The 22101-nt window shown below is 35.5% G+C and overlaps 1 protein-coding gene across 2 annotated transcripts in view; it reads right to left on the bottom strand.

Moving 5' to 3' along the window:
• The window catches only part of USP34 (ubiquitin specific peptidase 34), a 250839-nt gene that overhangs the window by 150776 nt on the left and 77962 nt on the right, over nt 1-22101 (bottom strand). For both annotated transcript variants that reach the window (XM_040453637.1, XM_040453636.1), the window contains exons 6-10: nt 19509-19576; nt 16010-16202; nt 14966-15027; nt 6111-6192; nt 5926-6018 (exon numbers count right to left, since the gene is read on the bottom strand). In XM_040453637.1, coding sequence (XP_040309571.1) covers nt 5926-6018; nt 6111-6192; nt 14966-15027; nt 16010-16202; nt 19509-19576 — 498 coding nt within the window. The remainder of the gene's footprint in view (nt 1-5925; nt 6019-6110; nt 6193-14965; nt 15028-16009; nt 16203-19508; nt 19577-22101) is intronic.

Genomic DNA, 22101 nt, shown 5'->3' with positions numbered 1-22101 from the left:
GATGGGATATACCTACCTATCTTCATAAAATATTACCAAAAAAAGCAAAAAATAAAACAAAATAAAATAAAACATAAAAGCTGTTCATTGAGGAAACAATGAACTACTATTCACCTCTATTACAAAGCTCTGAGGGAAATCTTAGTATCTTACATTCAAACATGAGTACAAAGAAAACAGACATCTCAAGCGTGTAGTAACCCAGAACAGAACATCAGGATTCCTCTTTAGGGAAAACAAAAAGCTAATCTGTGAAGACCGTAAGAATAAATACTCATTAATTTTGGAATGAGAAAAAGAGAAATGAGGGGAAAAATTTTTCTGAGTTATAACCTAAATACAAACTTAGCAATAAACAACTGTACAAATTATGGTTATAAAATTTAAAACAAATGATTTGATAAACTATACATAACACATAGCAAAAACTGGAAAGCAGAAAATGAGAAAAGAAAAATGATGAGATTCCCTCATCTTCTACAGAAGAGAATCTATCATCACTGTATTTTAGAATGAAAAGAAACACACCCACAAAGAAAATGAGAGCTAATAACAGATACTAAATTTCAACAAACTTCTGAATAAAATGAAGGGAATACATTTTAAAATGTACAGACTGAGAAAGGTGTAGCTCAGAGTAATTTGTGAGTGAGCTGTAAAGGAGCTAAGTTAACCTTCCCAATGTAAATGGGAAAGATACTGGACTCAGATGGACACCAAGAGGTATGAAGATAAAAACACAGGATTTCAATGAATATTCTTGAAGAATAATTTTGTCAGCCATCAATGGGTCAGAAAAATACAAGCAGCCATCCACCAAGGCTCTTCCCTGAGTAAAAATTATATAAAGCCATAGCTTTTAAGCAGATACCAGTATCCCCTTTCACTCTCTCTTAGAAATTCCACAAGCAGAGGAGTGCCAGGGTGGTTCAGTTGGTTAAACATCCAACTTCAGCTCAGGATCTCATGGTTCGTGGGGTTTGAGTCCCACATCAGGCTTTGTGCTGACAGCTCAGAGCCTGGAGCCTGCTTCAGATTCAGTGTCTCCCTCTCTCTCTCTGCTCCTCCCCCACTCACTCCCTGTTTCTGTCTCTCAAAAATGAATAATCGTTGAAAAAAAAATTTTTTTAGAAATCCCACAAGCAGTAAAACTAGTGACTCAAATGAGGAAAGTTCAAGTTGTTTTACCATTGCCACCCTAAAAAATGTCACAAAGCAGGAGACCCATTTGAGACAGTTCTACTGAAAAAATATTTCACAACATCCAAGACTATCTAGACCATTTACCTAGACAACTTTCTTAAATATGAATGGATAACAAAGTCATATGTGAAGATATCCAACAACATAAAAAAAGAACAGAGCTCATGTTAAGAGTTTCTAAAAAGGCAGGAAGGAACAGAATTCAAATTATAATATGTAACACAGAAGGAAATTTCAGTGCCCACATTACTCAAGTATAGTCATAACCTCACATGCTAGTAGTTGCATGCAATGTCTCATAAAGCAGTAATCCAAATGTGCATACAAGTACACATGCAGAAACTAATAACCATTCGAATAAAGATCAGCATTTCTAAAATTAGTCATCACAACAGGGCTCCTGGGTGGCTCGGTTGATTAAGTAACCAACTCTTAATCTCAGGTCAGGATCTTGGAGTTCATGAGTCTGAGCCCTGCATCAAGTTCCATGTTGACAGTGCAGAGCCTGTTTGGAATCCTCTCTCCCACTCTCTTTCTGCCCCTCCCCTATTCACATGTGTGCGCGTGCACACTCTCTCTCAAAATAAACTTTAAAAAAAATTAAAATAAAAAAATAAAATTGGTCATCACTAATCCTTTTGAAAATCTAATGACAATTATGTGCATAATGCATATCTCAATGATATTTCAGTCCTAAATCATACAGAATCTGACTTTTGTCATTGACATGAAAATCTATTCACAAAAATCAGCTCCATTTTAAAATAAAATTATTATATCAATAAGTTGCATACATGTATGCAAACATTCTTCAAATATGGAAAGCATTTAACAATAAATTCCAATGGAGTGCTAAGATTCTCAAGGGTTTTTTTGATGTCCCTTGACTAAAACATTTCATAGTGGAAGGGTGTGTAGAGGGAAATATAGAGAGGTTAACTAAGCCAAATCAGAATAGTAGCTTTAAATGGTAGAGAGCGTGATTTAAATGCCAAAATACTTGCTTTAACTTTATATACTAGTCTTTGTATTTACTGAAAACCTGATAATATACATGGAAAAGTTTCAAAGTTTACATAAGCATAGACAGTAAGAAGGAAGTTTCCCATCTACCCCAGGCAACTTCCCTAAAAGCAAACCTATTAAAATTTCTTGTGTATTTTTTACAAAAAGTTCCAGGCATTTACAAGTAAGAAGTATATGTACATATATGTATATATGGATCCTCTTTTTACAATTGTTTAAATACACACTGGGAGAATACAAGGTGTACTTGAAATCTTCTCTCAATAAAAGATCGATTACCTACACAGTATTTAGTAAAACTATTTCTTACATACTATTCCACTTGAGCAAAACTCAACTATTTCAGTCCTTCTCACAGCTACACAGCATTCTATTATATGAATTTCCCACAACTTATCTAAGTAGTCCTACAGTGACAGACATTCCTCATGTGCTACCACAGTCAATGCTGCAACAAACATCTTAATGTACTTGTATTTACAAAATAAATTACCAGAAATAGAACTCTGTATTGCTTGCCATAAGTTATACAATACTCTGGTCAATACAGTGCATTATTAAACATAATGGGAATTACCCAATACATGAAAATTCTATTACATTATTTGAACTTGTATTTAATTACAAAGATAAGCATTTTTCAAATATTTGCAAATACTTTTCTACCTATTTCAATCCATTTGTCACCTGTGTCTATTTTCTTCTTGGATTCCGGTACAAAAGTTATAATACAAACAATGAAAAGAGCAGCAGCCAATCCAATTAGTATGGGTGAAGTGTGTGTGTGTGTGTGTGTGTGTGTGTGTGTGTGTGTGTGTGTGCGCGCGCGCGCCTGTCTGTCTCTGAGGTGGACAAAGTAACGTCAAAAACTTACTCTAGATGGAATGAAAAAAACTCAGGTAAGACTGTATGAAACTAACCAACCCTAGACACTTTAAAATTCATTATATTTAGTGCTCAAATGTTAAAATCTCAAAACGTAAAAATTTCTGATCATTCTAAATTTGTAGATTCAAAAATAAAGCAGTAACAAACACAGAAACACCCAATTAAAATAACCCTTAGGAGACACTTATTTTATGTTAATCTTTTATAAATATCTTAAGTTTTCAAACTGTATCACAAATTATGCCACAATTTTTAATTATTCCCTTCCCAGGTTACTTCAAATTCTTGCTAGGGAAGAATGCTAAAACATGAACAGATGACATTTTCAATTATCAATTTGATAAGCTTCAGTTTCAATAAAGAATAATACTCCACTATTCCTAGCTACTTAATCTGTATTACTTAATATATCATTGTTCTCATATTTTCCTACTCTTGATGTGAACAAAATAAAAATTTTATGTCTATTAAAATGAATAACATTTTCAGAAAATTATGAAAGAAAAGTTCCCTTTATTCTGAAATGGAAAGTGCTTCATTAATTTACTAAAATGACAGTAATATATAAATATACATTATTAAATATGGGAAGTAAAAAAAAAAGTATTAAAAAATTACCACAACCAATCTAAGAATTAAGGTCTCAAGGCACACAATTATCAAAAATTTGAAAATCTTTATACAAAAAGTTTATGAATATGTGCAGTAATCATCAAATCTAATAGAAGGAAGAGAAATATAATGAACAAAAGTAAGTATAATGGGAGAAATGGCTATTATAATAGCAATAAATACAACTTAAATTCCTAAAAATAAGCTTAACGTGAAATAAAACTTATATACAAATAACTTTAAATTTTTGAATGATACAAAAGAGAACGAAGAGTGCAAGCTCTGAGTAGGAAGACCATTTCGATTCTTTTCAAATTAATCATTATTACAATTAATATGCCAATATTTTTAAATAAGAATGCTAAAATTTACATGAAAAAATATATAAAAAGAACCAGCCCTGCCAGACATGAATATTACCAGGGGGAAAAAAAGGGTAAGACATTAGTATAAACCCAGGATCAGCAAATGTTTTCTTGAAGGACCAGAGAGTCAACAGTTCAAGATTGCAAGTGATAAGGTCTCTGCTACAAGTACTGTACTCTACCACTACAATATGGAAGTAGCAACAGGCAATATGCACAAGAATCAACAAGCTTATGGTGCAAAAAAACTTTATTTACAAAATGAAGTGGCTGGCCTGAAAGCCTTCAATTTACTAATCCATGGTATACTGATCATGACTACATATACTACTGGTCAGTCTACAGACTCCAGAAATAAAAACAGTCAAAATAAAAGTGGTATCTCAGTTCAGTAAGGAATAAAAGAATTGCTGAACAAGTGGAAAGGAGACAACTACGTAACAAAAAAATGGGGTAATAAGTTAAGATGCAGGACACCTTGAACCAAGAAAAATTCCAACTCAAAGACTAAAATATAAAACTGAAACAGAAAATGTACAGAAAGGAACTAAAGGAGAATTTTCTTATAACCTCAGAGTAGAAAAGGCATTTCAAACCATAAGAAAAAAAATCCACAAGCAATAAAAAAATTAAACCACAAGTTTGAAAACCACAAATGTGAATCTGAACAGCAAAAACCACCTTAACCAAAGCAAAAAATATCAAAGTAGAATACAGTTATAACTCTTAACATAGACACAAGTCCAATGTCACTAATATATAAAAGTCTCCTACAAAAAAAGAACAAGAAAACCACTACTACATGGCAAAGAATATCAACGGACATTCCCAGTAAAGGAAACAAAAGTGGCTCTTAAACACAAGACTTGAAATGTGCTTCATATAAACTAAATGCAAATTTAAAATAGCAATGATACCACTTTTCACCCATCTGTTTAGCAAACATCAAGTGTAAGGACACAACATATTGAGGAAGATGAGGGAAAAGAGGCTTTATCACACCATTATATACCACAAGTAAACCACAGAGATGCTTTCACCTAAAAATTCTACTTAAAAGATTTATCCTACAAATAATTTTACACATGAATGAAATGAGTATGTTAGAACTTACTGATTTTAGCATTGTTTATAATAGAAAAGAATGGGAAAAAATAATGCCTATGAACGGGGAACTAGTTAAATAAATTACCATACATGTATATATTTAAACACTATGCCCTCTTTTAAAAATGGTTTTATATATTGATATGCAATAATCTTCAGGATAAATTAAGTGAAAAAAGCCAAGTCCATTTAGCATGCAACATGTGTAATAAAGGGGGCAAAAAAAAAGAAAAGCTTACAATTAGCTATTTACACAGAAAATCTCTGATGCACCTGAGAAGATAAGAACTGCATGCCTAGAATGTAGGGACAGGAGTGGGGGGAAGGGTTGAGATATAACATACACTTTACTGTTTATTTTTTGGATTTTGAGCCATGCTGATATATGCCTATTCAAATAACTGAATTAAAACAGTATAATAGAAAACTATGAATACAACATACAGAAGGGTTTACTGTATCAACAAATAGGCAAATATCTCTTAATAAACCAAGATGGTTTCATGAAGACCCTCCAAATGACTCTCACTTCCTTCAATTCTCCCTATAATATAGTCAGACATAGATTCTGAAGCCAGACTCCATAGATTCCATGACCAACTTTCACTATGTCTCTGTTTCTTTAGCTATAAAATGGGGATAACAGAACTTACCTCTTAGGGGAATAAAACACTTAGAACAAATAATTAAGAAGCACTTAATGAATATGAGTTGTTAATATTACCTGTGCTGCAGCCCATATGCAATCAATATGCTGAGTACTCAGTCTCCCTTCTGCTGCCAAGAAGTTCAAAATCACTTGGCACTGTTTGATAATCTGGGGGGGGGGGGAAAGAAACTTATTATAGTCAATTTTCTAAAGTATTCTTCTTTTACTAGAGCAGAGAAGTCATGTAATTGTCCACAAACCTCAATATGTAAATTTGGTCCAAATATATGCTCTACCACATTGTTGCTTATTAGCCAGTCTGCAAGTTCTTTTGCAATGGACCTAAAGTCAAATAATCAAAATAGTTAGTGCATTAAAAAATTATTAATATCATTCTTTCCCAAGTCTAAAATGCAGATTCAGTTGAACGCCTAATTTTTTTTAAAAGTGAGTTTTGTTGTTGTTGTTTTTGTTGTTGTTGTTGTTGTTTTTGGCTCCATGCCAGTGTGGGGCTTGAACTCATGACCCTGAGATCAAGAGTCACATGCTCCACTGTCTGAGCCAGCAAGGCACCCACAAACCTAACTCTGTGCACATACAAATTATAAAGAAATGATTATATACAATTAACTGGTTAGAGTACTACAAAGAATAAATAAAAGAAATGGTAATACTGCCTGAATTTATAAACAAGCAAAACAAACCTGAAAAGATAACAGTTCACACCAGTTATACAAGTGGAAATACCAAGCATAACAATAAGCAATTTATTTTCTTACTCAAAGACTTGACTTCTACTTTTTAATTTCCATAGTAGGCACCCAAGCATTCAGAGAAGGTTTCCCAATATGCCCCCTACAGTAAGGTAACATCAGGAAAACAGGTTTCCCAAAGGGTAAAAGGAAAAAAAAAATTATCTAAAAGCCAAACTAAAAGTCTCCTGCCTGATATTAATAAAGATTATTGTTCCTTAAATATATCAATTGATCATTCAGAATAAACTATATTTACCAAAATCTCATTGCAAACCATGAACATTTTATAACAGTTCCAGATTACTCTTGATTTTTTTTAACGTTTGTTTGCTTAGAGAGAGAGAGAGCACGTGTGCACATATATGAGCAGGGGAGAGGGGCAGAAGGGGAGTAGAGAGAGAAACAGGGAGAGAGAATCCCAAGCAGGCTCCATGCTCAGCACAGAGCCCCAACATGGGGCTCAATCTCAGAACTGGGAGATCACGACTGGAGCTGAAATCAACAGTCAGAGGCTTAACTGACTGAGCCACCCAGGCACCCCTCATTTTTTAAGAAGACCCATCAAGTCTCCTTTAAAATAGAAGTTAACCTATTATATTAGTTCTACAAATAAGGTAGTATGAGAGTTTACCAGTTAATTGTCTTGTACACCTTTGAGATATACATGACATATAATACACTGAAGACATTTACTTTTTTTTTTTTTTAACATTTATTTATTTTTGAGACAGAGAGAGACAGAGCATGAACGGGGGAGGGTCAGAGAGACAGTGAGACACAGAATCCGAAACAGGCTCCAGGCTCTGAGCTGTCAGCACAGAGCCCGACACGGGGCTCGATCTCATGGACCACGAGATCACGACCTGAGCTGAAGTCGGCCGCCTAACCGACTGAGCCACCCAGGTGCCTCTGAAGACATTTAAAGTATACAGTTTCACGAATTTAAGCTTAAGTATATTTTATGAATTCATCACCACCATCAAGATGATAAACACACACACTAACCCAAAAACATTCTTTATTCCCCTCTGTCATCTGCCCCTTCTCCAGCCCCCACAATCACACTCCCCATACTCTGCTTTATTATAGTTTTCATTTCTGGAATTTTATGTGTAAAAAAAGATACATTAAGTAATTTTTTTTTAATCTGGCCTCTTTCACTCACCATTTTTTTCATTTAGCAATATCCCATTGGTTTATTCTAGTTCAACAATTATGAATAAAGCTAATATAAACACCTATGCGGGTTTTTGCATAGACCTAAGTTTTCAACTCCTCTGGGTCAATATCAGAAAACACAACTGCTAGATAAATGGTTAAGAGTATGTTGAATTTTGTAAGAAACTACCAAACTGCCTGCCAAAGTGGAGTGTACTCCTACCAGCAATAGATGAGAGTTCTTGTTGCTCCAAAACCTTGTCAGCATTTGGTGTTATCAGGATTCTAAATTTTGACTGTTCTAAGAGATGTGCAGTAGAATCTCACTGATAGTTTAATTTGCATTTCCCTCATGAAAGAGGATATAGGGCATCTTTTCGTGTGCATATTTGTCATTTCTGTATCTTCTGATTTAGGCTTGAAGGGTGATAAAATCTTTGGTATATTTTTTAGTCAAAGTGCCCAAGGTACTTACTGTTAAATTTCAAGATTCTCTGAATATTTTGGATAGCAGTCCTTTATCAGACATGTCTTTTGCAAATTTTTTTTCCAGCTTGTGGCTGTCTTCTTATTCTCTTTACATTATCTTCCACAGAGCACAAGTTTTTAATTTTAATAAACTCCACCTTGCCAATTCTTTCTTTGTTGGATCACGGTGTTATATCCAAAAGGTCACTGCCATACTCAAAGTCATCTAGGTTTTCTCCTATATTCTAGAAGATTTTATAAAATACAAAATTTCATAATTTTGTATTTTATGTTTATGTGTGTGACACATTTTAAGTTAATTTTTGAGTAGTGTATGTGGTCTGTGTCTGGATTCTTTCTTTTGTACATAGTTGTCCAATTGTTTCAGTGCCATTTGTTGGAAAGACTATTTTTGCTCCATGGTACTGCCTTTGCTCCTCTGTCAATGGACCATATTTATATGGTCTATTTCTGAGCTCTCTATTCTGTTCCATTCATCTATTTGTCACTAGTACCACACTGTCGTGACTGCAATTTTAAAGTCTTGAGGGTGGGTATCATCAGTCTGCCAACTTTGTTCTTTTCAATATTGTCTTAGCAATTATGGGTATTTTGTCTCTCTATATAAACTTTAGAGTCATTTTGTTGATATCCACAAAATAACCTGCTGGGATTTGACTGAGGTTATACTGAATCTATAGATCAAGTTGGGAAGAACTGTTATCTTTACGATTTTACATGTTCTATTCATAAACATGGAGTATCTCTCCATTTATTTAGTTCTTTGGTATCTTTTGTCGGAGTTTTGTAATTTTCCTCACATAAATCTAATAAAATATGAACAGGATCTATATCTAAGTATTTCATATGTTGTGCTAATGTAAATGAAATTATATTTTAAATTTCAAATCTCATGTGTTCAGTACTGATACATAGAAAAGCAACTGAGTTTTCTTTATTAACTTTGTATCCTGCAACCTTGCTGTACCTTTGCTCACTCATTAGGTTCCACAAGTGTCAATTCTTCCAGATTTTCTAGATAGAAGATCATGTCATCACCAATCAAAGACCAATTTCTTCCTTCCCAATCTATATACATTTTATTCTCTTTCCTTGCCTTACTACGCTAGGTAGGCCTTTTGAGTAGAGTGTTGAAAGACAGTGGTAAGAGAACAGACTTTCCTTTTTCCTGATTTCAGTGGAAAGCTTTGTGTTTCTCACTATTAATACAAAGTTACCTGTAGCTTTTCTGTAAATGTTCTTTACCAAGCTGAGGAAGTTCTCTACTCCTAGTTTACTGAGAGTTTTATCTTAAGTATTCAATTTGGTCAAATACTTTTTCTTTATATATACATATGATCATGTGATTTTTCTTTTAGCCTGTTGATGTGACAGATTACATGAAATGAACCAGATTTGCATACCTGGGGTATAACTCACTTGGTTGCAGCATGTAATTCTTTTCGTACATTGATGGACTTGATTTGCTAATATTTTATGAAGATTTCTACATTTATGTTCATGAGAAATACTGGTCCGTAGTTTTTACATGTCTTTGGTTTTGGTATTGGGGGAGGGTGTTTTTTTTTTTTTGTTTTTGTTTTTTTTTTTTTTGAGAGAGAGTGCATGCACACAGGCATATAAGCTGAGGAGGGGCAAAAGGAGAGGGAGAGAGACAATCTCAAGCAGGCTCCACACCTAGCACAGAGCCCAATGAGGAGCTCAAACTCACAACCATGAGATCATGACCTGAGCAGAAAACAAGATTCAGATGCTTAACCAACTGAGCTACCAAGTCGCCCCTAGGGTAATTTCTTCCTTAAATTTCTTATCTTTTTTTTTTTAATTTTTTTAATGTTTATTTTTGAGAGAAAGAGAGACAGAACATGAGTGGGGTAGAGGCTGAAGGAGAGGGAGACACAGAATCCGAAGCAGGCTCTAGGCTCTGAACTGTTAGCACAGAGCCCAACATGGGGCTTGAACTCACAGACCACAAAATCATGACCTGAGCTGAAGTATGACACTTAACGAACTGAGCAACCCAGGCACCCCTTAAATTTCTTCTTTTAATATTTGGAAGAATTCACCAGTGACGACATCTGGGCCTGGTGCTTTGTTTTGGAAAGTCAGTAATTTTTCATTCAATTTCTTTGATACAGGCTTCTTCAGATTGCCTATTTCTTCAAAAACCTTTTTAAATGGCTATTACAGAACATTTAATGAAAAAAGTAGTGGGGTGCCTGGGTGGCTCAGTTGGTTGAGTGTCTGACTTTGTCTCAGGTCACGGTTTCACGATTGATGAGTTCAAGACGCACATCAGGCTTGCTGTTGTCAGTGTGGAGCCCACTTCAGATCTTCTGTCTCCCTCTCTCTCTCTGCCTCTCCCACACTCACATTCTCTCAAAATAAAATTTAAAGCAACATTTAAAAACAAAAAGAAAGGGCGCCTGGGTGGCTCAGTTGGTTAAGCATCAAACTTTGGCTCATGTCATGATCTCACAGTTCGTGAGTTCGAGCCCCACATCAGGCTCTGTGCTGACAGCTCGGAGCCTGGGGCCTGCTTCAGATTCTGTGTCTCCCTCTCTCTCTGCTCCTCCTCTAGTCACGCTATGTCTGTGTCTCTCAAAAATAAATATATGTTGGGGCGCCTGGGTGGCGCAGTCGGTTAAGCGTCCGACTTCAGACAGGTCACGATCTCGCGGTCCGTGAGTTCGAGCCCCGTGTCAGGCTCTGGGCTGATGGCTCAGAGCCTGGAGCCTGTTTCCGATTCTGTGTCTCCCTCTCTCTCTGCCCCTCCCCCGTTCATGCTCTGTCTCTCTCCGTCCCAAAAATAAATAAAAAATGTTGAAAAAAAAATTAAAAAAAAAAAAAGCCAAAGATAAAGAGCAAAATCTTGAAATCAGCAAAAGAAAATGAAACATATGTGTACAAAGGAACCACAGTAAGATTAACAGCTAACTTACCAGAAACAAAGGAACAGACCTATACTGGAACAATGTTTCCATATTTTACTAAAATTCCATTATTACTAATTGGAAGGAGACAGTAACTAATATGCATACTATAACCCATAATGTAGCCACTAAAAAAGTAAGTTTTGAAGTATTAAAAAAAAAAAAAAATCAATGGATTAAAATGGTATACAAGAATAAAGGCAATAAAGGAGAAACAAAATCAAAACAGAAGGCATACATAAAACCAACAGCAAAACAGGAGTAAATCCAACTACACAATGATATTAAGAGTAAGTGGATTAAATACTACAATCAAAAGGCAGAGATTAGAGCACCTGGCTGGCTCAGTGGGTAGAACATGCAACTGATCATAAAACATGATCTCAGGGTCGAGAGTTCAAGCCCCACAATGGGCACAGAGACTACTTTAAGGGGGCGGGGAACAGGGATTATGGGATTATATTTGGGGAGGGGAGAGTTAAATCCAACTATATGCTGAGATAAATACTTTAGATCCAAAAACACAAACAGGAGCACCTGGGTGGCTCATCAGTTGAGAGTCCAACTCCAGATTTTAGCCCCAGTCATGATCCCAGGGTCATGTGATGGAGGCCCAGGTTGAGCTCTGTGCTAAGCATGGAGCCTACTTAAGATTCTCTTTCTCTCCCTCTGCCCCTCTCCCTCACTTGTGCTCTTGCTCCCTCTCGCTCTTAAAAAAAAACAAACAAACAAAAAAACAAATTGAAAGTTAAAAGCATGGAAAAAGATATACCATGAAAACAAAGTGGCAGTGGCTACAATAACTCAGACAAAATAAACATTAAGCCAAAAAATGTGGGGATTGCTTTTTAATGTTTATTTATTTTTGAGAGAGTAAGCGAGAAGGGGCAGAGGGAGACAGACAGAGGCTCTGAAGTAGGGCTTGAGCCCATGAATCATGACACCATGACCTGAGCCAAAGTTGGACACTTAACCAGCTAAGCCACCCAGGACCTCTAAGCCAAAAATAGCTTTATATATGGGTCTTTTTATAATGATAAAAGAATGAAATTATCAGGAACATAACAATTATAAACATATATGGGACTAAAAACAAACACACACAAAAAAAACCACAACTCCCAAAATACATGAAATAAAAAGCAACAGAAATAAAGGGAGAAGAAAACAAACAATACAGCCAATTCTTGTTACTCTCTATGGCAGTTACAATCTATAAAGCCAGACTAAACCAGCTAATACTGAACCCTTGAATCCTTTTTTAAATTACTGTCACCCACCACTTTAATTGGTAAGAACGTATCATTAGTATCAAGTGTATCCTAAAGTGGATTCTCTTTAGAAGCATGACTCAGTACAATAATGTGACTTGCCATCTGATTTTGATGGAAGACAGTAGGCTTGATTAAACACAAATCTTATATGATCTAGGTATACAAGATGTTCTACAATCCATATGAAGAACTCAGATACTTCACAGAACTAAAATTTGTTTGGAAGCTCCCACTTCAATATGGGCCATGCAAGAGAGATTTTTTTCCCTCATGTAAAAATGCCACCATAGACCAGTAGTATCCTTTCCTCAACCCTACTCCCTATGGAAAAACAGACATGGATCTCATTTGGTACTACAATGATCTCTCGGTGCTTTTTTTTTTTAATTTGGTCCTCTTGATTTACACTCAGATCATGTTCTCACAGTTCATGAGTTCGAGCCCGCATCTGGCTTGGCACTGACAGTGCAGAGTATGCTTGGAATTCTCTCTCTCCCTTTAACCCATCGTGCTTTCTGAGTATCTCTCTCAAAATAAATTAATAAACTTAAAAAAAAAATTAAAATTAAAAAAAGACAAAAGTATATTAGTGAGGCTAAGAATAAGACTAGGAATTGATTACAAATTGGTAAAAGGGGTTTTTCTAAAGTGATAGAAATGTTCTAAAATTGGACTGTGATGATTTTTACACAGCCCTGCCAATCTCCTAAAATTCACTGTAAATACAGGTGAATTTTATGATAGGTACAGTATCTATACCTTAATAAATCTGCTAAAAAAGAGAGACACAATTCATAGGCTGCAACAGTATTTATCACCTTTTCTCTATTTGTTCCAATTTTCCCACATTGTAAGAACCCTTCTCTTCCCAATTTTAACTATTTCTACCTACTATTAATCAAAATTTTGACTCTCCTCCCTCTTTTCTTAATCATGCCTTTAGGACACATATTCCTTATACTTTTTTTAATGGAACTCCTTATTCTCTATGCACTGTTTTAGCAACATAAGGATCTAGCTTGTATGGACATGTGAAGTTACTGCACTGATGATTTTAGGATTTTTTTTTTTTTTTTTTGCAGAGTGGGGGTGATTACTGCCTCAGCAAATTTAACATTCTCCTAGTCTGTCTTATGGAGTAGAGAGGTGGGAGAAGGGCAAACTAAGGGGTTAAAATCCAAAGGTGTAGTTTTACTACTGGATATAATCTATGTAATATCCTGACAGTGGGAAATAGTACTCCTAGTATGACCCAGAGTTTATACAGCTATGACCTATTCTGGGCAACATTATTTTAAGGAAATCACTGACAAAGAACGTTGCCAGAGATGGGAGAGTGGTCTGGTAATAAATCTAAACACCCTATCATGTTGGAAGAATAAGAACTCTTTAGCCTGGAGAAGAAAAAGAGTCAACAGACATCATCTCTGGTTTTCAAATTCACGAAGGGTTCGGTTCAACTGAGGTTAATTCCATAGGGAAGAACTAAAATCAATGCATAAAAGTTACTTACTTAGTAAAGCAAAAATATAAGTCATTCATATAATTATGACTTTTCTAACACCTTAAAACTATACAGGTCAGGATACCTGGCAGGCTCAGTTGGTCCGACTTCAGCTCAGGTCACGATCTCATAGTTTCTAAGTTCAAGCCCTGCACTGGGCTCTGTGTTGGCAGCTCAGAGCCTGAAGCCTGCTTCAGATTCTGTGTTTCCCTCTCTGCCCTTCTCTCTCTCTCTCCCTCTCTCAAAAATAAACAAACATTAAAAAAACAAAAACAAACAAAAAACTATACAGGTATTTTCAAGCAAAAGATATTACCACTCAATTGAGATTTTAAAATGGATTTGTATTCCGGACAAACACCTAAATGGGATATTGGAATAAATAAATATTTCTAAGATACTGAAAAGCACTAAGCTATAACAACTACTTCTTTTCACACATGAGCATCATTAACTTGGTTTTTCCTCATAAAATGTGTTGAATGAGGTCTTTTCTTTATCTGCATCAAGTGTGCTTTCTGAAAACTATCAGTACCATATTCTACTTTTTTTAATGTTTATTTATTTATTTTGAGAGAGAGACCAACCATGAGCAGGGGAGAGGGAGAGAGAGAAGGAGAGAAAGAATCCCAAGCAGGGTCCACACTGTCAGCACAGAGCCCAATGTGGGGCTCAATGTCACAACTGTAAGAACATGACCTGAGCCAAAATCAAGAGTCAGATGCTTAACCGACCAGGTGCCCCCCCATATTCTTTATTACTGAATTTTCCTTTATAAATAGTACACCTTTGCATTTTGTGCCACTAAAACTATGTGTTGGTATATCCTTTTAAAAAAGAGAATTGTTTCAATATATTGTTCTGAAAACTTATTAATCAAGTCACAAGGCAAAGAATTCCTACCAAACACTTCCAAACTAATAAAGTCACAATTATATATACCATATAAGCAGCTGCACAATAAGTTAATATACTTATATATAAACTGACGTTCCTACTTACGTTTCTGTGTCTGATACCAAGGATTCATTATTGCATACATCATTGAAGGTATGAAGTTGATTCTATAATTAAAGAAAAGAAATTTAAAGTTTTTTTTACAAAATTTTTCTAGTATGTTACCAACTGCCAAGAAACATGGTTATATATAAATCAGTCAAAAATCAAATCAAAATTATAAAACATAAGATTCTCACACACACTAATTAATCTGGTTATTTCCTTTATCATATTAAAATAGTAAAAAATTTCATTCTACAAGTAATACTCGTGCTTTATTCCACTAAGTACATGAGAGAAAATGAGAGAACAAAACTAAATAGGGGAAAAATTTAAAAAATCTAATGCTAGGCAGCAAGTAATATGTCACTACAGACATAAAATGTCAGGAAGGCTCCCTCAATAAATACATTTAAGATTTAATTTAGAAAAAATGTCAATAAGTATTTTCTACATTTACAAAGCCTAATACATGGGTAAATGTGGTTACTTCAGAATAAAACAGGCAGGAAATACAAAGGAGTAAAGCTCATGGAAACCTTGGTAAATCTGAAAAAGCATAGTCACTCTAAAGGATTCAGCTAACTACTGAGCTCTAGCAAATTGTTATTATGCAAGAATACAGACTCATGGTATCAGGTCTTCCTCCCCATCTCATCCTCAAGACAATAATATATATTTCTCTCTATTTACAACATTATTTGCTACCGTCCAATTCAAACAAAATCTCTGTTAATCAAATATGGTCTGTAGCCTAATTATCTCTGGCTTTTGCGTGGAAAATGAAAGAAAAAAAAGAAAGGAAAGAAAGAAAGAAAAGAAAGATGACCTAAAGTATAAATCCTTGTAATTCTAAGCTTCAGTTTCATCATACTTAAAATAGGGAAAATACTAAAATTATTTATATAGACCATACAAAGTAATCTATGTAAAATAACAAGCACAACGCCTCATATAAGTGCTCCACAAATAGTAGGGATAATGATGATGATGGTGAAGTGCAAAAGGCAAATAAAAAATGGCCCAAAATGAACAAATATAGCTTACCGTTATCTGACTTAGTCCAGCCAACCTCATAGTCAGAGTTGGTGACATAAAGTACTTAAATGCAAGATCTAAACTTTCTTTATCAAAGCATAATGTTGTATCCAATGGTTCTTTCACTGTGCTCCACATTAAGTCAGCCATGTTGCGAGCCGCACTCTGTCTTAACTCCTGATCAGAGAGCTTGCATAAATACCTTAAGTGATTCAAAATAAAACATACATAAAAACCTGTAAAATATTCCTAAAGACCCTTCAAAAATTCAGTAATATTCCTTTGTTCCATACCTCTAAAATGTTTAATAAAGTAGAACCTGGCATCCTGAGATTAACATTCCCAATTTAAATTATTTCTAAGTGCTGCTTCAAAGACTGTGACCTGAAGTAGCATGTTCTTTACAGAGTCCAACTTGAATCAGAAACTGCCAAGAGCCAAGATATTTAACATCGGATTCTGCACCTCTGATAAAGCTTTATTAATCTTTCATATCTATCATGTATACAGGTCCTATTTTAGTAAATTTCACCTACTTTCATATAAAATTGTATATTTACTCCCCACACAGCCAAAATTCTTCAAAGTAAGTACATTTTAAACATTATTCTTATTTGGCTTCCAGATATCACAAACCACTGGTTTTCCTCAGGTCCTACCTATTCTATTTGCTGGTTCTTCCTTCCCTATCCAACTTTCAACATTAGTGCTCCTCGGGGTTTGTAATGGATTGCAAAATGGCCCCAACTATTCCCATCACTTTACACAGAGGCCTTTGCAATGCAATGTTGCCACCCTTCCTATCAAGAGGTATCATCTATTTGAGGGGACCTGGGGGGGCTCAGTCAGTTAAGCGTCCGACTCTTGGTTTCAGCTCAGGTCATGATCTGTTTGTGGAATCGAGCCCCATGTCAGGCTCTGTGCTGACAACACAGAGTCTCCTTGGGATTCTCCCTTTTTCTCCCTCTCTCTGCTACTCCCTCCCTCACACTCTCTCTAAATAAACATTAAAAAAATAAAAGAGGTATCACCTTCTTTCTCTAGATTCTCCCTATTTCATCTACATTCTCTCTTGAATCCGAGCTTTGCAATGCAAGTTGCTTTGATAAATGGAACATTAAGAGATGTGGCATAAACAGAAGCTTGGAAAGTCTGTGCTTGACCTCTAACTTTTCCATCACCAAAAAAACGGAACCCAGGTTAGCCTGCTGGATGAAAGACACACAGCCGATGCCCCAACTGCAAGATGAATATGAACTCCCCTCCACTTCCAGCAACAATCAGCGGGCAACCAGAGAATACTTAAGTGAGGTGATATTCTTAAAGCATGTAGTTCCAGCCAAGTCAAACCAGATCAAAAGAACTACTCAGCCTGAGAACTGTGAGAAATAATAAATGGTTGTTACTTTAAGCCATTAAGATTCGGGTGTTGTTTTCTTACACAGCAAAAGCAAACTGATACAAAGGCCCCATCCTCACACACTTTTTTTTAAAGTTTATTTATTTATTTTGAGAAGGAGGGAGAGAGAGAGAGAGAGAGAGAATGGGGGGGTGGGGGAACGGGTAGAGAGACAAAGAGAGAGAGAATCCCAAGCAGGCTCTGCACTGTCAGCAAGGAGCCCAACTTGGGGTTTGATCCCACAAACTGTGAGATCATGACCTGAGCTGAAACCAAGACTTAGATGCTTAACCGAATGGAACAACCAGGTACCTCAACACACTTCTATTCTTTTCTAGATTCTCTCCCCCAGATGACCTCATTCACTCCCAGGAGGTATTGAATAACTGAGGTCTTTACGCTGATAACTTAATTAACAATACTATTGTTGTTTTTAATTTATATCCAAGTTAGTTAGCATATAGTGTAACAATGATTTCAGGAGTAGATTCCTTAATGACCCTTACCCATTTAGCCCATCCCTCCTCCCACAACCCCTCCTGTAACCCTCTGTTTGTTCTCTAACAATACTGTTCTTAATTATACATGTATGCTCTCAGTTCACCAGTGCCACTTAAATGTCCCACAGGCATTTCGAAATTAAGTCTTGAAGTTCTCTCAGTTCTTCACATCTCAGTGAATGATGCCCACAGCACAAAAGAGAAATTGAGGGAGGGAGGTTTATGTGTCATCCAGGATGCTTACCCCTTTAAATTCCAGAATCACCAATCCTGTCCATTTTATTTTCACTTACATCCATTCAATTTTCAAAATCACCATAAACAATCCTTATAAACATCATTTATTTCCAAGACTACTGCATTAACCTTTCAATTGGTCTCCTAGCTTCTACCCCAACAACTTATAATTTATGATCCACTTAAAAGCCAAAGTGATCTTTTAAAAATAATCACGACTCACCTGCTTAAAACCCTAGATTTAGCAATAGATTCCCATTGTTAAAATTAAATCCAAACTCTTAATAGCTTTAAGGTCCTGTACAATCTGCCCTTGCTTATCCAACCTCTTATCATAACTACTCCTCCCTTACACACTATGTTCCACACCAGTCTGCTTCTACTTTCTTGAATGTCATATTCTTTCCAACTTCAAAGCTAACTTCCCTATGTTCCTTCTACCGGGAATATGTTCTTCCAAATATCACCTGATTAGCGGATTCATGATCTTCAAATGCCATCTTTCAGAAAGACCTCACATTTCCTCTCTATCACATTATCTGACAAAGGATTCATCACTATCAGATTCTTTTTTTGATACTTTCTCCAAAAACTCGAATATAAGGAAAATAGGTACTCAAATTTTTGCAAATAAAAAAAGTAGAAAGAAGTAATAAATATTACCAAGAAGTACAATCTTAGAACTCCCAAAAGTTCACACTCCAACTCTAATCAATACATTTTGTTCTCCATCCTCTTAGGGTTCCTTCTGAGGCTGGGACTTAAGCTCAAATGTCATATCTTCTCAAAGACACCTTCTTTAAACCCCTGTTTAAAATTGTGACCCACCCTCTAGAATTCTCAATCCACCTTTGCTCCTCCTTTACTCTGTAATTATCATGACTTTCTGATGAACTATTACCATCTACTTATTTACTTGGTACAGACACTGCAAAAAGAGAAGTCCTTTCTTCTCTGCTATATTCCCAAAGCCTAGAACATAATACTTCGTGTATCTTTGTTGACTGCATACTGTGGAATACCATGTAACCATTGTTAAACTCCTTATATGTTCATGTATAAGAAAATAAAAGGTCCAGGGGAGCCTGGTTCGCTCAGGGTTTTGAGTTCAAGTCCCATGCTGAGTGTAGATAATACTTAAAATTTTTTAAATCTTTGAAAAAAGAAAAAAAAAGGTCCAACATAAATTGCTTAAGTGTAAACATTAAATATAAGCCTACATGAGCATTAAAAATATTATACACTAAACTGTCAATTTTCTCTAAAGGATGTGAATACAAGGGACTTTAAAACAATATAAATCTACACTATGTTATAAACTATTTAAACATATCACATTGGTAATGAAGGGAAAAAGATTTTATAAACTTACCTAATAACATAGGTCCTAAAAGGGATAATGTGCTGCATGACAGCAGGGATATGTAGCCATATTCTAATCTATAAAGAAACATAAATATGACATTAATCTATAAAGAATATGTGAAATACATGTCACTGTAATTAATTACAAACAAGAGCATTTAGTATTTTGCTGATGCTAAAACTACATACATTTTATATATTCTGAAAACAATAAACTAAGAAACAGGATTACACACATATCAGGTAAGTAACCTATATATATTTCTTACAGATATACATAAAATCATCCTAAAGACCATAACCTTTTTCTAGGGAGAATCACCTACCTACCCAAGTAATTTCATCTTACTACATGGTACTATATGCCTCTTTGTATGACAGCAACCTAAATACAATAGCACGAAGTTAGCTTTCTATGGGTGCCTGGGTGGCTCAGGTCATGATGTCACAGTTTTTTAGTTTGAGCCCTGCATCGGGCCCTGTGCTAACAGCTCAGAGCCTGAAGCCTGCTTCAGATTCTGTGTCTCCCTCTCCCTCTGTCCATCCCCTGCTTGCACTCTGTCCCTCTCTGTCTCTCAAAAATAAATAAACGTTAAAAAATTATTTTAATAAATAAATTAGCTTTCTAATAAACTATCTTAGCTTTTAACAGAAAATCCATCCTTCCTTCTTGTCAATATCCATCTATGGGAAATACATTTTATAGTCACACATAATGATTATAACATTTAAGCTATTACTGTAGATACCCCAATCTAAGATATAATAAATTATAATTTATTTTCTTTTGTCTCCATGATATTCCAAACCATTTCTAAATATGCTTACCTTAGAACTTTATTCTAATAATGGTTCAAGTAGCATAAAAACAAAAATCCTAGCAAATTATCTAACAACAAGCTATAATACTAAGCCTTAGCAAAGGCAAGGGACACAAATTAAAAACAAATTTGAAAATACAGAATATATGACTCCACTCTAATCAAAGACCATTATGTCAGTTCCATACTAAATGCTATACTGATGGTAAAAGGTTAAAATTTTTCCATCTAGGGGCACCTGGGGGGCTCAGTCAGTTAAGCGTCTGACTCTTGATTTCAGCTCAGGTCATGAACTCATAGTTGTGAGATCAACCCTGTATCAGTCTCCAAGTTCAGCACGGAGCCTGCTTAAGATTCTCTCTCTCCCGAAGAGAAATAAAAGCAAAAATGAACTACTGGGACCTCATCAAGATAAAAAGCTTCTGCACAGCCAAAGAACCAATCAACACAACTAAAAGGCAACTGATGGAATGGGAGAAGATGTTTACAAATAACATATCGGATAAAGGGTCAGTATCCAAAATTTATAAAGAACTAACCAAACTCAACACCCAAAAAACAAATAATCCAGTGAAGAAATGGGCAGGAGACATGAATAGACAATTTTCCAAAGAAGACATCAAGATGGCAAACAGATACATGAAAAGATGCTCAACATCGCTCATCACCATGGAAATACAAATCAAAACCAGAAATGAGTTGCCACCTTACACAGGTCAGAATGGCTAAAATTAATAACTCAGGACACAAAAGATGTTGGCGAGGAAGTGGAGAAGGGGTAACCTTACTGCACTGTTGGTGGGAATGCAAACTGGTGTAATCACTCTGGAAAACAGTGTGGAGGTTCCTCAAAAAATTAATGATAGAACTACCCTACAACCCAGCAATTGCACTACAAGGAATTTAACCAAAGGATACAAAAATGCTGATTCAAAGGGGCATATGCACCTCAATGTTTACACAAGTGCTATATCAACAACAGGCAATTATGGAAAGAGCCCAAATGCCCAATTAAGAAGATGTGGTATATATACAATGGAATACTACTCAGCAATGCAAAAAGAATGAAATCTTGCCATTTGCAACAATGTGGATGGAACTGGAGGGTATTATGCTAAGCAAAATAAGTCAAAGAAAGACAGATATCATTATCTCACCCATGTGGAATTTGAGAAACCTAACAGATGAACACAGGGGAAAGATGAAGCACTGAGTGTCAGATATTAAGAGATGAATCACTGGGTTCTACTCCTGAAGCCAAGACTACACTGTATGTTAACTAACTTGAGAATTAAAATTAAAAAAAAAAAAAATTCTCTCTCTCTCTCCCTCTTCCTCTGCCTGTCCCCTGCTTGTGCTCTTGTTCTCAAAAAATAATAATAATAATAAATAAAAATAAAAATTCCTTCTAAAACTAGGAGCAATCATGAATGTCTTTAATTCAAATTGACCTGAAGGTCCTGGATAGTACAAAAGTTAAGAAAGTAAATAAAAGTCCTAAGACTAAAACAGAAGAATTAAAACTAAGACTAACTTAAAATAGAAGAAAAACAAAAAATTTGATTTACAATTGCACCAAAAACAATAAAATACCTAGGAATAAACTTAACCAAGGAGCTAAAAGACCTTTACTCTGAAAACTACAAAACACTGATGACGGGGCATCTGAGTGGCTCAGTCAGTTTAGCATCTGACTTTGCTCAGGTCACGATCTCACAGTTCATGGGTTCAAGCCCCACAGTGGGCTCTGTGCTGACAGCTCAGAGCCTGGAGACTGCT

This window comes from Herpailurus yagouaroundi, unplaced genomic scaffold, assembly GCF_014898765.1.
Source record: "Herpailurus yagouaroundi ecotype Mexico unplaced genomic scaffold, PumYag 210, whole genome shotgun sequence".
In the NCBI taxonomy this organism is placed as follows: Eukaryota; Metazoa; Chordata; class Mammalia; order Carnivora; family Felidae; genus Herpailurus; species Herpailurus yagouaroundi.
Note: the sequence above shows the minus strand (reverse complement) of the source record. Positions and strands in the feature narration are given on the sequence as shown.